Raw genomic sequence first — 14,390 nt, 5'->3', positions numbered from 1 at the left:
CTTCTTTCAACCAGTTCAAACCAGTCGAAAACTCAAAGCAAAAAAACTCAGAGCCACAGCCCAGCTCCACCCACACAAATGACATCACTGAAGCCATGTGACGACACAAAAGGGACACTCCCATGGCAATGGACACATGGAAAGCGTTCGACTGGGTGGAGTGGGGGTAAATTTGAGAGGTACTGGAGTGGTTTGGCTTTGGGTCTTGGCAATTGAGCCATTGGCTATCGCACATCGACCAGGTGCAAGTGCATAGAGAGGGGACGTAGGAAGCATCTGGTGTCCCTTTACCCGGACGATTTACTGTTGTATATTATGGACACCCTCTTTACTGTGGGAAAGATAATGGAGGTGCAAAGAAAGTTTGGTTCCATTTCAGGATATAGATTGAACGCTGGCAAGAGGTATTTGCAGTGAACCCTCTGGGCAAGGGAGCTGGTCTGAAGAGATTGCAGTTTCAACTGGCCAGGAATGTAAATTGTGAGGAGCTCACAAAGAGGCTGCAATGAGTTATAGGCAGGTTAAGTGAGTGGGCAACAAGGTGGCAGATGGTGTAACGTGAACTAATGTATAGTTATTCAGTTTGGCTGTAAGAATAGAAAAACAGGATTTAAAATTTATTTATTTATTTTTTTTTTTTTAAAAAGGTGTGAAACTTGTAAATGTTGATGTTCAGAAGGACTTGGGTTTACTCGTATATGGAACACATGTGCAGGTTCAGCAAGTAATTGGAAAGGCAAATAGCATGTTGGCCTTTATTGCAGGGGGATTGGAGTACATGAATAAAGAAATCTTGCCACAATTGTACAGTGTTTTGGTGAGAACTCACCTGGAATACGGTGTGCAGTTTTGGTCTCCATGTTTATGGAAAGATATAATTATATTGTGGGCAATGCAGCAAAGCTTCACTTGTCTGGAATGCATTCCAATGAGGAGTAAATTGGGCCCATATTCTTTGGAGTTCAAGGTGATCTTATTAAAACATGCAAGATTCTGAAAGGACTTAACAGGGTAGACCTAGAGGTTGTTTGCCCTGGCTAGGAAACCAGAAATACAGTCACAGGATACCGTAGCTCAAGATAAACACCAAAGTTACATCCAAGAATTAAATCCAGGTTAGATCAAGTACGGTTAGATGAGGATGAGCAGTCACTTAAGTATGTTTGAAAGTAACAGGAGAAGTTAGTCTGATGAGAACTACCTTGAAAAAATCTGCCTGAGTACACCATCGTAAAATGACTGTGATGGGGAAAGAGATAGTCTACTTCCTTGTGGAATGTGCCTTTGCAAACAAGGTTTGGAGAAAGATGCAGAGGTTTATGTTGAGGTTTTTCCTGAGCAGATCTCTGACACAGGACCCGGTGCTCTATGGGCTGTTCCCAGGAACGCACACCAAGGTAAACATCAGCTGCATTTGTAAAACCATCAACTTGGTGAAAGACACTCATTGGCCAGCCTGGAATTTGCTGTCTTAAAGTGCAAGAGTTGTCCTCAACCAAGTATTGCAGACTGCACAATCTAAGGGCCAGGACTACGAGCTTGGGGCAGCCACTGCAGAGACACAGTGGGGAAAGTTTGTTGTCCAAGGCCTTTCAGCCATAGTACACGGAGGGATTGGAAACTTTATTAAACCTCTTGGGCGATATGCCTGACAAAGAACATACATCAGGAGTATTGACATTGTATTGAAGGACCTCAGAGTGGAACATGCCGCATAGAAAAAGTTGAATTCTATGTCACTTATGTTCAATTTGTGATGTTTTGCCTAAAGATTAAATTCTTGGCATATAATGTATGGAGGACAGATTAATTTTATTGCACTTTGTCATTTCAATTTGAAATTTTTTGCAATATACTTCTACGAATTTTATGAATAAAGTATACTTTTGGGGGAAAAAAAAAAAAAATCTGAAAAGACATCAAACCTGCAGCCAAGGTAAAAAAGCTATTCTTGAATGCGGGGGAGGAAACTTCCTCCCAACCTGTTCAAACTTCAAATTCACCAAATGACCTCTTGGCAATTCAACTGTAAGAACCTCACAGATCATTGAGAACCCTCCACTTTACCTAAACTCAGTTACAGATCAATTCAGCTAAAACTACAGGCCTGCTACAAAGGGACTAAAATCATTACAACTTGTAATTGTATTGCATTTTTCCCCAGCTCATCTATGAGTTGTTTGATAACGAGAGAGTGTTAAAACCTCAGGGTAAGATTGTGATAATAAATAATATTTATCTTTAAATTTACAAATGTGTGATATTGGAAATTATTTAAATCAAAACAATTCACTGAGATTAAAACAATACACATACCTCATAAATAAAAGACACTATGATCAAGGACAACAATAAAACACAAATTCTGTCCATGACTTAATATAATCAGAACTATTGAAATGCTCTACACATTTGTTTTTTTCTCCTCAACTTGTTCCAGAAAGTTTCATGGCCGATAGTTATCATCGAACATATCAAACACATCAGTCAAGCAGCCACTGCTGATATGACAAACTTGACATCCAGTTTGGGCAGGCTGTTTAATTGAGATTTTTAGTCAAATTCCAGAAGCACAAACCGTCAACCGGAGTCATTTAGTTCAGATCGGTAATTGTGGTAGGAGCCGAAAACAATCAAGAGCACCAAATTTTCAGTTTTAAATATGTGACTGAAAGAAACTTTTCCCATTTTGGTGATCTCAGAGTAAAATTACACCATTCATTTTGTATCTGAATTTTCGAACACAAAGCCCACCTTATGTGCAACTACTTCAAAATGTTAAACTTACCTTTTACAGTCAGTTGTGTCGTCAATTGTAAAGCTCCACTAAGTGATCGGTGGTTTACATAGCATATATAAGTATTGCCATTGTCTTGGAGAGTTGGGCGCAACCTCAAACGGCTAGAAACACTGTAGGTTCCATCATCATTTTTAACTGGGGATTCTGTGCAGATGTGTTTCAAAATGATCTTTTCCCCATCTTTTGTTTTCTGTCTCCAATTCATCTCAATTGAGACAGGGTAAAAGCCAGAACTGACACACTTCACTGACTTCTCTGTACCGTTCTCAATTGTGATTGCAGGTGAGGATAATTTCACCATTGGTAGGGCTGTGAAGATCAATATAGCAGATGTTTAATGCTTAATACGAGCATATTTTTTCATTATTTCACATTGCATGGTCATGTAATGATGGTACACATTGAAATCAATAAAGCTGAAAATATCCTTTCCTCACAACTCGAGAGAAAGGCATACAATGTGTAGGGGAAAGCAGTACATCAGCAAAGCGTACGGTATTCTACCCGAAGGAAACAAGACACTTGAGGATGTTTAATTCAACGAAAATTCATTCAAAAAAAAAAAAAAGTGCACTCGAAGCGGTGGGATTTTAGATATCAGACCGGTGTGTGGTATATTGTTGAATACTTTTGCATGACCAGTTCAAACTGACCTGTTTTAAATTTAACGCAGTAACAATTAACAGATTGCATGAGCAAAGAAAGAAATCATCGGTCGTGACTCTTACCCGAAACAGTCATTGATGATTTCCCAATTCCATTATCTGGGGTTATAAAAACAACACAAGTGAAATCTCCTTCCTCATCAAATTGCACACTTGGAAGAAAGAGAGAAGCAATTCCCTTCTTCAACTCATCATCAAAAATTGTTGCTCCTTTTCTATACGGCGTATGTTTTCCACCAGTGAATTGATACATCTCTCGTTTTTGTGAATCGGGTGCGCCTAATGCTTGGAAGAGCCACTGGATTCCCACATCTTTAAGGTCAATTTCTTTTGTATAACCAGATACACGGCATTCGAGGAGAACATCTTCATTTACGATGGCTTTCACAGTTCTTGAATTCATTGTCACAATTAGGTTACCTTGCTCTGCAATAATTGAAACCAAAGTTATCAGCACATAAAATTCATCCAACAGTAGGGAAATCAAAATTAAAATGATCACTTTTTTAATAATCATATAATATAATTTACAGTGCAGGTGGCCATTCAGCCCATCGAGTCTGCACCGGCTCTTGGAAAGAGCACCCTACCCAAGCCCACACCTCCACCCTATCCCCATAATCCAGTAACCCCACCCGACACCAAGGGCTATTTTGGACACTAAGGGAAATTTAGCATGGCCAGTCCACCTAACCTGCACATCTTTGGACTGTAGGAGGAAACCGGAGCACCCGGAGGAAACCCACGCACACACGGGGAGAACGTGCAGACTCCGCACAGACAGTGACCCAAGCCGGGAATCGAACCTTGGACCCTGGAGCTGTGAAGCAATTGTGCTAACCACTATGCTACTGTACTTGTGACAATAATCTTTGTCACAAGTAGGATTACATTAACACTGCAAAGAAGTTACCATGAAAAGCCCCTAGTCGCCACATTCTGGCACCTGTTCGGGTACACAGGTAATTTGGACATTCTAAATTCTCCACCTGTGTACCCGAACAGGTGCCAGAATGTGGCGACTAGGGGCTTTTCATGGTAACTTCTTTGCAGTGTTAATGTAATCCTACTTGTGACAAAGATTATTGTCACAAGTACAGTAGCATAGTGGTTAGCACTGGTGCTTCATAGCTCCAGGGTCCCAGGTTCGATTCCCGGCTTGGGTCATTGTGCGGAGTCTGCACGTTCTCCCCGTGTCTGCGTGATTTTCCTCCGGGTGCTCCGGTTTTCGCCCACAAGTCCTGAAAGATGCGCTGATAGGTAATTTGGACATTCTAAATTCTCCACCTATCAGCGCATCTTTCAGGACTTGTGGGCGAAAACCGGAGCACCCGGAGGAAAATCACGCAGACACGGGGAGAACGTGCAGACTCCGCACAATGACCCAAGCCGGGAATCGAACCTGGGACCCTGGAACTATGAAGCACCAGTGCTAACCACTGTGCTAGCGTGCTACAGTTTTTCAATTGTTGTAAATTAATGACCATAAAGTTATTCCTTTCACAGCATAAATGTGCATCTCACAAAACAACTCCATTGGGAGATTTCCTAATATTTCTTCATAAAGATGCTATGGATTTTTAATACTTAAAGGTCTTGCACAGCACACCCACGAGCAAAATACTTCCCGTCATCTTAACAACATCTTGCATTTATACAACACCTTCAGAATAGGATAACATCCCAAGTGCTTCACAAAAGCAGAGTCAAAATTTAACAGAGAAGAGGAGGGCGCTTTTTTGGCCCTGCCCACTGGGGATGCATATCCCGTTATGGCTGCTAAATCTCACCATAACAGGATTTGCACCGGGAGATCTCACTTTGAGATCTGCGCCGCAGCCCCCCGGCAACATAATCAGCTTTACGCCTAGTGAAGGCACCACCTTGATTATCATGCATTTGCTTGGATTTTAATATTCAAAAAATGGCTTTATGCCATTGCTTCTGGATTAACTAAAGTTCCAGCATGCCGGCAGGAATCACTACTGGTTTCCAAAAACTCACCATGCCGGCGGCACAGAGGTGTGTATGGTCCTCCAGGTGGTGAGAGACATTGGCATTGCCAGGTATGGGGCCTCCAGGGAACCCTATTGGGGACTTCCCACTTTTGGGGGGGGGGGGGGGGGGGGGGGGAAACGCCAGCATTGTTGTGAGCTGATGTTTATAGATGGTGTAGAGTGCCTTTGCCTCCCTGATCATCCACCGTAGAATCAATCCTGATGGTCAGCAGCACCACCCAAAGCTGCAGACTGGCTGTCCGACCTCTCAGAATCTCGCCAAATGGAGAAAATCAAATTCGCCATCCGGGGGTTAGACGACGGCTTCCACAGAACATGGGAGCCATTCACCCAACTGTTCCGGGACCTGTTTGTGGCCAACGAACAACAGCCAGGTAGCCAAGAATCAGGGGAAGTAGCCAAGGCGTGAGAAAGAGGGTTAAGGGGGGGGGGGGGGGGGGCGCGGGAGAACAGCTAAACCTAAGAGAAAAGAAAGGCGAACCACAGGAAAAGAGGAGGGGGGGGGGGGGAAAAGAGGCAAGGGAATGATAGCCGGAAGGAGAGCACGGGAAACAATAACAAACTTGGCAAACACAGGAACAGAGAGCAAGGAAAATACGGGACGAATGGCCGAAGCAGAGGTGAGCGCGAGATGACAACAAGCAGCGAAAACCGTCCAGGAGAAGCAAGTAACAACACCAACACCAGATCCATTCTCATATTGCCCTTTCTGTATTGGACAGAACCAATGTAATTGTTTCTCCAGCACCCAAATGTATATGTACCTCCCCAGTTCCCCCCACCGCCCCAAACAGGTGCCTACTTAGGTATTAAAAATAATATTGCTAACTGTACAGATTTGCTGTTGTTGAGCGAGTGCACAATATCGTCCCAGTTTTTTTTTTCTTTAGTTTTCTTCTCTTCTATGTAGTTAAATTAGGGGCTTTTCACAGTAACTTCATTTGAAGTCTACTTGTAAAAATAAGCGATTTTCATCTCATTTCAAATTTTGTGTACATAATATACTTTGTTCAAAAACATTTATTAAAAAAAAAAGATGGTGTAGAGCAGGTAAAGTGTTTTGACAATAGTAGAGCCTGGGAGTTGACAAAAGCATAGTTGAGGCTTCGATAAAAATTAAGCCCAAGCCGAAACAGGGAATATTATAGATGTGGAAGTAGGCAGCCTTTGGAATGGAGAGAAATGGGGTCAGAAATTCAGCTCAGAACCAAACAGGACACTGCAGTTGTGAACAGTCTGATTCAACCCAAAACAGGAGTTGAAAATAAGATCCAATTGAGATAAATGTACCGCTACATGAATCTGTGGTAGGGGCATTGGCTTTATTGATGTCCAATTTGAATAATCTGCAGCCTACCCATGACTAATTGCAAGACAAGCATGCTGAGAGAAGCAGAGGAGATCAGAGATGGTGGTGATGTAGAATTGATTGTCACTGGTACACAGGTAGCCAAAGACAGTTGGCTGGATCCCAGCTGTCGGGATTCTCCACTGCGCCGGCAGCCCGGGGATTTCCCGATGGTGGGGGGGGGATGCCCTCAATGGGAAACCCCATTGGCCAGCTGGCGAGACGGTGCATCCCGCCCAGTCTTCAGATGACATAGCCTAGGCAATATATACATGAGGAAAACGTTGTGCCCAGGATGGAGCAACTCCAGAGAAAGTGTTGTACACATACCATATATAATAATTGTCACAAGTAGGCTTCAATGAAGTTACCGTGAAAAGCCCCTAGTCGTCACATTCCGGCGCCTGTTCGGGGAGGCCGGTACGAGAATTGAACCCATGCTGCTGCCTTGTTCTGCATTACAAGCCAGCTGTTTAGCCCACTGTACTAAACCAGCCCCAGTATTTGTGGCGCATTTTAAGCAATAACTCGTGGTGACATACTTTCCTGAAATAAAGGTAATAGGTGCTTAAATACAAAAAGGTCATTACGTTCGCCGAAGACTGTAGACAATAGCAACACTTCCGTACTTTTATACTCTATTCCTTTAGCTATAAAAGGTCAAAATTTCATTTGTCTTCCTTATTATCTGTTGCACCTGCATGCCAGTTTTCTGCAATTCATTCACGAGGACACCCAAATCCCTCTGCGCCGAAGCACACTGAAGTTTCTCTCCATTTAGATAATAAATATAAATTCCTCTCCATTTAGATAATAAGCTTTCCATTTTTCCAATGAAATGGATAATCTCACACTTACATAAACATTATCTGCCACATTTTGGCCCACTCACCTAACCCATCTATATATTTTTTTATTTGTTCATGGAACGTGGGCATTGCAGGCTGGGCCAGCATTTATTGCCCATCCCGAACTGCCCCATCAGGGGGGGGGGGTAAGAGTCAATCACATTGCTGTGGGTCTGGAATCACATGTAGGCCAGACCAGGTAAGGACGACAGATTTCTTTCCCTAAAGAACCTTAGCTAACTTGATGGGTTTCACAACATTCAACAGTGGTTTGTGGTCATCATTAGACTTTTAATTCCAGAATTATATTGAATTTTCACCATCTGAAATGGAGAGATTTTATCCTGGATCGCCAGAGTATTACCCTGGTCTCAGTTTTACTAGTCCAGTGACATTACCATTATGCCACCCTTCCCATATATCCATTTGTAAATTTTGTATTTCCTCATTGCAACTTACTATCCCACGTATTTTAGTGTCATCTGCAAATTTGCCTTTGGGCCTACTATCCCTACACCCAAGTCATGAATATATTACATAGAAACATAGGAAAGAGGAGGCGGCCATTCATCCCTTCCATAACGCCTTGAGAAATAGGAGCAGAATTAGGCTATTCAGCCCAGAGTCTGCTATGGCTGCTAAATCTCACAAGAAAGCCATAACAAGGGTGGCGCAGTGGGTTAGCCCTGCTGCCTCACGGCGCCGAGGCCCCTGGTTCGATCTCGGCTCTGGGTCACTGTCCATGTGGAGTTTGCACATTTCTCCCAGTGTTTGCGTGGGTCTCGCCTCTACAACCCAAAGAAGTGCAGGGTAGGTGGATTGGCCTTGCTAAATTGCCCCTAAATTGGAAAAAAATGAAATGGGTACATTTTTTTTTTTTTTTTTAAAAAGCCATAACAGGATATATCTAATTGCTTCTTGAAAACATGCAATGTTTTCACCTCAACTACGTCCTGTTGTAACAAATTCCACAGGCCGATCACTCGGTGTGAAGAAATTTCTCCTCATCTGACCTAAATGGTCGAACACGTTTCCTCAGACTTTGATCCCTGGTTCTGGACACACCCACCATCGGGAACATCCTTCTTTCATCTATCCTGTTTGTCCTTTAGAATTTTATAGGTTTCTATGGAGATTCCCCCCTCATTCTTCTGAACTCCAGAAAATACAATCTCTCCTCATAAGTCAGTCCTGCCTTCCCAGGAATCAGTCTGGTAACCTTTGCCGCACTCCCTCTCGCGCAAGAACATCCCTCTTGAAATGAAATGAAAATCGCTTATTGTCACAAGTAGGCTTCAAATGAAGTTACTGTGAAAAGCCCCTAGTCACCACATTCCGGCACCTGTTCGCGGAGGCTGGTGCGGGAATTGAACCTGCGCTGCTGGCCTGCCTTGGTCTGCTTAAAAAGCCAGTGATTTAGCCCTGCGCTAAACCAGCCCCTGCGCTAAACCAGCCCCTGCTGATAAGGAGACTGATCTTCAGATAAGGAGACCAAACCTGCACACAATATAAATCGGGCCCCACCAAGGTCCGGTATAATTGCAGCAAGACATCCCTGTTTCTGGACTCTAATCTGCTCGCTATGAAGGTCAACATACCATTTGCCTTCTTTACAGCCTGCTGTACCCGCATGCTTACCTTCAGTGACTTGTGCACGAAGTCTCGTTGCACATTCCCCTCCCCTAATTTATGACCATTCTCGTTTTTGCTACCAAAATGATAACCTCACATTTCTTCAAATGATACTGCATCTGCCATTCATTTTCCCACTCACTCAACTTGTCGAAATTACACTGAAGGATCTCTGCATCCTCCTCACAGCTCACCCTCCCACCCAACTTGGTGCAGTCTGCAAATTTGGAGCGATTTCATTTTGTTCCCTCATTTAAATCATTTACATTGTGAATAGCTGACGCCCTAGCACCGATCCCTGCGGTAACCCACTAGTAATTGCCTGCCATTTGGAATAGACCAGCTAATTCTGACTCTTTGTTTCCTATCTGTCAACCAGTTTTCTATCAATACGTTACCCCTAATTCCATGTGCTTTAATTTTATACACTGATCTCTCATGTGGGACTTTTGTCAAAAACAATTGTAAATAGTTGGGCGCCCAAGGACCAAACCCTTCGGCACCCACTAGTTACATCTTGCCAACCAGAAAAAGACCCATCTGCCTACTGTTAGATCACCAGTCCTCTAGCCAAGCTAATAAAATGTTCCTAATCCCATATCATCTTACATTGTGCGGCACCTTATCAAATGCCTTCTGGAAGTTCAGATATACTACATCTACAGAATTCCCATTATCCACTTTGCTTGTTACATCTTCAAAGAATTCTAGCAAATTAGTCAAACATGACTTACCCTGCATAAAACCATGCTGATGGATTTTCTTCTGACTTTCCAAATGTCCTGTTATTACTTCCTTAATAATGGATTCCAACAATTTCCCAATGACATGTTGAACTAACTGGTCTATAGTTGCCTACATTCGGACTCCCTCCTTTTTTGAATAAGGGCTTTACATTAGCATTTTTCCAATCCATTGGAACCTTTCCCACATCCAGGGAATTTTGGATTATAACCATTAATTCCACCATCTCTGCTGCCACTTCCTTGAAGACCCTAGGATGAAGGTCTCTGGCTCGGGGGACTTGTCTGCCCTCAATCCCAATAATTTGTTTAGTACTTTTTTTGCTTTTAATGATGATTGTTCTAAGTTCCTCCCAAGAACACCAACCTCCCCGTCCGAAAAAGCAATAGGTCAGGTCAGCGCAGGTCACCCACCACGCAAGCATCAGGGTGGCCAAGGCAGCAGCACACTGGCTAGCACTGAACCCTCACAGCACCAGGGCCCCGGGTTCAATGACAGCCTCGGGTCACCCTCGGTGTGGAGTTTGCACGTTCTCCCCTGTGCTGTACATTTCTTTATTCTTTGTTCTTTGTGTCGGCGTGGGTTTCCTCCGGACGCTCGGGTTTCCTCCCACAGCCCAAAGATGTACAGGTTTGGACTGATCAATGCATGTGGTTTATGGACATGGCGGGAGGGTGGGACGAGGTAGGGTGCTCTTTCAGAGGGCCTGTGTAGACACGATGGGCCGAATAGCCTCTTTCTGCACTGTAGGGATTCTAGACGATCCCAAAGTGAGATCTCCCCGGCGCAAATCCGGTAATAGCCCTCTCGCGATCTGCGTCCACAGCGAACAGGGACAGAGAATTGCCCCCTTCTTGTTTTTTGGAGTGAAGCTACTTCGGTCACAAAAAAGTCAGTAACAATGAATTTACATTTGCTCTAAACTGCATTGACTCGCAATCCAAAAAAAGGTACATCAGGCCCGGCTCTACTCCAATGTCCATTTACACCTGCGGAAAAATCCACGACCAAAGTGCAAACCCAGCTTCACACCAGCGGAACGAGCGCCGCCCGTCCTTTACCTGAAAGCCGTGCCAAAGTCACCAGCGCGACCAGAAGCGGCCACGAGTTCCCGGTCCGGCCCATGGCCCTCCTCTCCCCCCTCTCCCGGTCCCGGGTTTCTCTCGCTCGGGCCCAGAATGAAAAAGAGCCTCCACCCCGCCGAGTTTCACTTTCGCCGGGAGGGTGCCAGCCGCTGGGAGCTGCGCGCGCATCCTTGGCTTGCAGCCCCCGCCACTGGAGAGTGGGAAAGAAAACTTGGGTCAAGGGGAATCCCCAAGCCACCATCACCATCACGCCCCCCCCCCCAAAAATAAAACACAGGTCAAGCACACTAATATACACCATACAACATCTGTTTCAATAAGACTATGTACCGTTCTCTCGAATTCCTCTGACATGAAACAACTGAATTTAAATCTATTTAAACAAAATGAACCAAACAACCTAAAGAGGTAAAAGTCCTTCAAGTTTATTTTTATTTGTTCCATCCGATTAGACCATCTGTACTTCAGCTCATACGCCTTTCAAAGTGGAAGGTGATTGTAATAATCCACAGGAGGCAGGGGTTCTGTCACCACACCAGTATTTATTTGCAATAACGTCTATACACGAGCAGCTCCAAACAGTGCTGCTAGCATTCGTCAACTCCAGCCTCACAAAGCCTACACAGGTGCTTATATGGGCCAACCAATAATGCCAATTGGAGGTCATTACACCCCTTCCCCCCCCCCCCCCCCCCCTCCCAAGGTCCGAGGAATTCCTGCCAGCTGGCATTCCTCTCCTGCTCCTTCTGTCCGGCTCCGTCACCGCTGTGTCGTCCGCCGGGTCGTTCTCCGACGTGGGTGGGGTGTACCTTATAGGTGCCAGTCTTTTCCTTGAAAGTTGGACTTCCTCCTCCTCTGGGAGAGGTGTCGCGGCGGCCTCGCCGAACGTGTCCATCTCCGACTGAATCTGGAGAAATTGCTCGGGGCTGGAGTGTGGGTGTCCTTCCCGTCTGAGCTATCCCAGCTTGAGGTGGTCCTGCTTCGACTGCCTCCAGGTGTGGTTCCGCTGCCCTTATTTGGTCTAGGTGTTTCTTCAGCACCTTCATATGATATGGGCCCTGTTTGGGACTCTACCGTGCCTTTGACCCACGTTGGTCCATTCCCATAATTCTTGACCCAAACCGGTGCCCCCACCTGGAAATGTCTCTGCTGTCGACTATTATCATGCCCCCTGCATTGGACCTCCTGTTGTTTCTCCACTTTCCCCGTTAAATTTGGGAAAAGGAGACTCAGCCTCGTTCTCAGCCGCCTTCCAATTAAGAGTTCAGCTGGCGGAATGCCAGTTGTGGAATGCGGTGTGGTCCTGTAATCAAACAGCCAGCGGGAGAGCTTGGTGTCCATTGACGCTGCCGGCTGCTTCTCGAGTCCCGCTTTTAGTGTCTGGACCGCTCTCTCTGCCAGGCCGTTGGATGGTAAGGGGCCGTTTTGATGTGGCGGACTCCGTTTCCCTTTAGGAATTTTCCAAATTCCCCACTTGTGAATGCCATTCCGTTGTCCGACACCAATACCTCCGGAAGTCCATGTGTTGCAAACGAGGCCCTGAGCTTTTCAATTGTCGATGCTGTGCTTGCCGCGTTTACCCGGTGGACGTCCAACCATTTGGAGTGGGCGTCCACTATCACCAAAAACATTGAGCCCATGAAAGGGCCGGCATGGTCAATATGCAGGCGGGTCCACGGTCTGCCTGGCCATTCCCACGGGTGCAATGGCGCAGCTGGTGGCACTCTTTGCCCCTCTTGGCACTGACTTACCAAGGCTGCTATGTCGGTGTCCAATCCTGGCCACCAAACGTAGCTTCCAGCTAGCATCTTCATTTTAGACACCCGAGTGTCCGTGATGTAACTCGGTTAAGATTGCCCGATGGCCCTGAGCTGGGACTATTACCCGGGCTCCCCATAATAGGATACAGTCTTCTACGGTTATTTGGTCCCTTCTGCTCCAGTATGGGTGCATCTGGGGCTCCACTGGTCTCTCCAGTTCCCCTGTTAGCAGCAAATGCTTCATCTTGGCTAAAACTGGGTCTTTTCGCATCCACAACCGAATATGTTGTGCGTCCACTGGTAGGGTGTCCAAAAAATTTAGAGTCATTACTGTCTCCTCTTCCAGGTATCTACCTCCATTGGCGTGCCCTGTAGTTCCTGCGCCCCACTTGCTGCCTTTTCTAGGGACAGTGAGAGCCGTAACGCCCGCCTGCAATCTAGCTGCGTTTCCGCCAACAGGCACTTCTGTATTGGGAGGTCATTTATACCACACACTAACCGGTCCTAAAGCATTTCATTTAGCGTCAGGCCAAACTCACATTTTTCCGCCAGCCTTCGCAGGTGGGTCAAGAAATTCGTGACTGACTCTCTTTCTTCCCGCTTCGTTGTGTAGAATCTGTACCGACACAAAATGAGGGGTGGTTTTGGGTCATAGTGCTCTTCCACCAATTTTGTTAATTCTTGGAAAGGTATCGTGGCCGGCATATCAGGATAAGTTAGACTACATATAATGGTGAAAGCTGAGGGTCCGCACGCCGACAGCAGTATAACCCATTTCCTTCCGTCCTCCGTTATCTCATTGGCCTGGAAAAAGTAACACATTCTCTCCACATACTGGGACCAGTCCTCAATAGTCGGGTCGAATGCATCCAACTTCCCAAAAAGAGGCATTTTTGAAAGAACAAGGCTTACCCTCCGAGTGCAGCAGCTGGTCTCCGCAAGGTTCTTTGTTTACCTCGTCGCCACTGTAATAATCCACAGGCGGCAGGGGTTCTGTCACCACACCAGTATTTAATTGCAATAACTTATCTACACAAGCCGCTCCAAACAGTGCTGCTAGCATTCCAGTCAACTTAAGACTGCCTCACAAAGCCTACACGGGTGCTTATATGGGCCCCCTCAATGAGCTATAATTGAGGGAGCTCATACTCCAATTGGCCAGCCAATAATGCCAATTGGAGGTCATTACAGTGATTTACTCCTTGAGAGAACAACAGTTAAATCTGATAGCAGGAACAACATAGTGGTTAGCACTGCTACCTCATAGCTCCAGGGTCCCGGGTTCAATTCCAGCTTTGGATGACTGTGTGGAGTTTGCACTTCCTCCCTGTGTGTGGGTTCCCTCGGATGCTCCGGTTTCCTCCCACAGTCCAAAGGTGTGCAGGTGGAATGGCCATGTGTAATAAGTCCACAGAGGCAGAAGTCCCTTTACCAGAATTCCTTTTATTTGTTAAACGACCATGTACATTTCACCTGCTGTATACACTGGG

General features: G+C 45.5%; 1 protein-coding gene across 2 annotated transcripts in view; it reads right to left on the bottom strand.

Moving 5' to 3' along the window:
* LOC140384411 (uncharacterized) overlaps window positions 1–11,267 on the bottom strand; it is a 46,452-nt gene extending 35,185 nt beyond the window's left edge. Inside the window, exons 1-3 of one of the 2 annotated variants that reach the window (XM_072466091.1) lie at window positions 11,117–11,267; window positions 3,529–3,891; window positions 2,789–3,109 (exon numbers count right to left, since the gene is read on the bottom strand). In XM_072466091.1, the coding sequence (XP_072322192.1) occupies window positions 2,789–3,109; window positions 3,529–3,891; window positions 11,117–11,180 (748 nt within the window). In that variant the 5' untranslated portion in view covers window positions 11,181–11,267. Of the gene's footprint in view, window positions 1–2,788; window positions 3,110–3,528; window positions 3,892–10,045; window positions 10,267–11,116 lie in introns of those variants that run through there. The other variant, XM_072466092.1, reaches the window with a different exon arrangement.
* Window positions 11,268–14,390: the final 3,123 nt, after the last annotated feature.

Source organism: Scyliorhinus torazame, chromosome 10, assembly GCF_047496885.1.
Source record: "Scyliorhinus torazame isolate Kashiwa2021f chromosome 10, sScyTor2.1, whole genome shotgun sequence".
NCBI lineage: Eukaryota > Metazoa > Chordata > Chondrichthyes > Carcharhiniformes > Scyliorhinidae > Scyliorhinus > Scyliorhinus torazame.
Note: the sequence above shows the minus strand (reverse complement) of the source record. Positions and strands in the feature narration are given on the sequence as shown.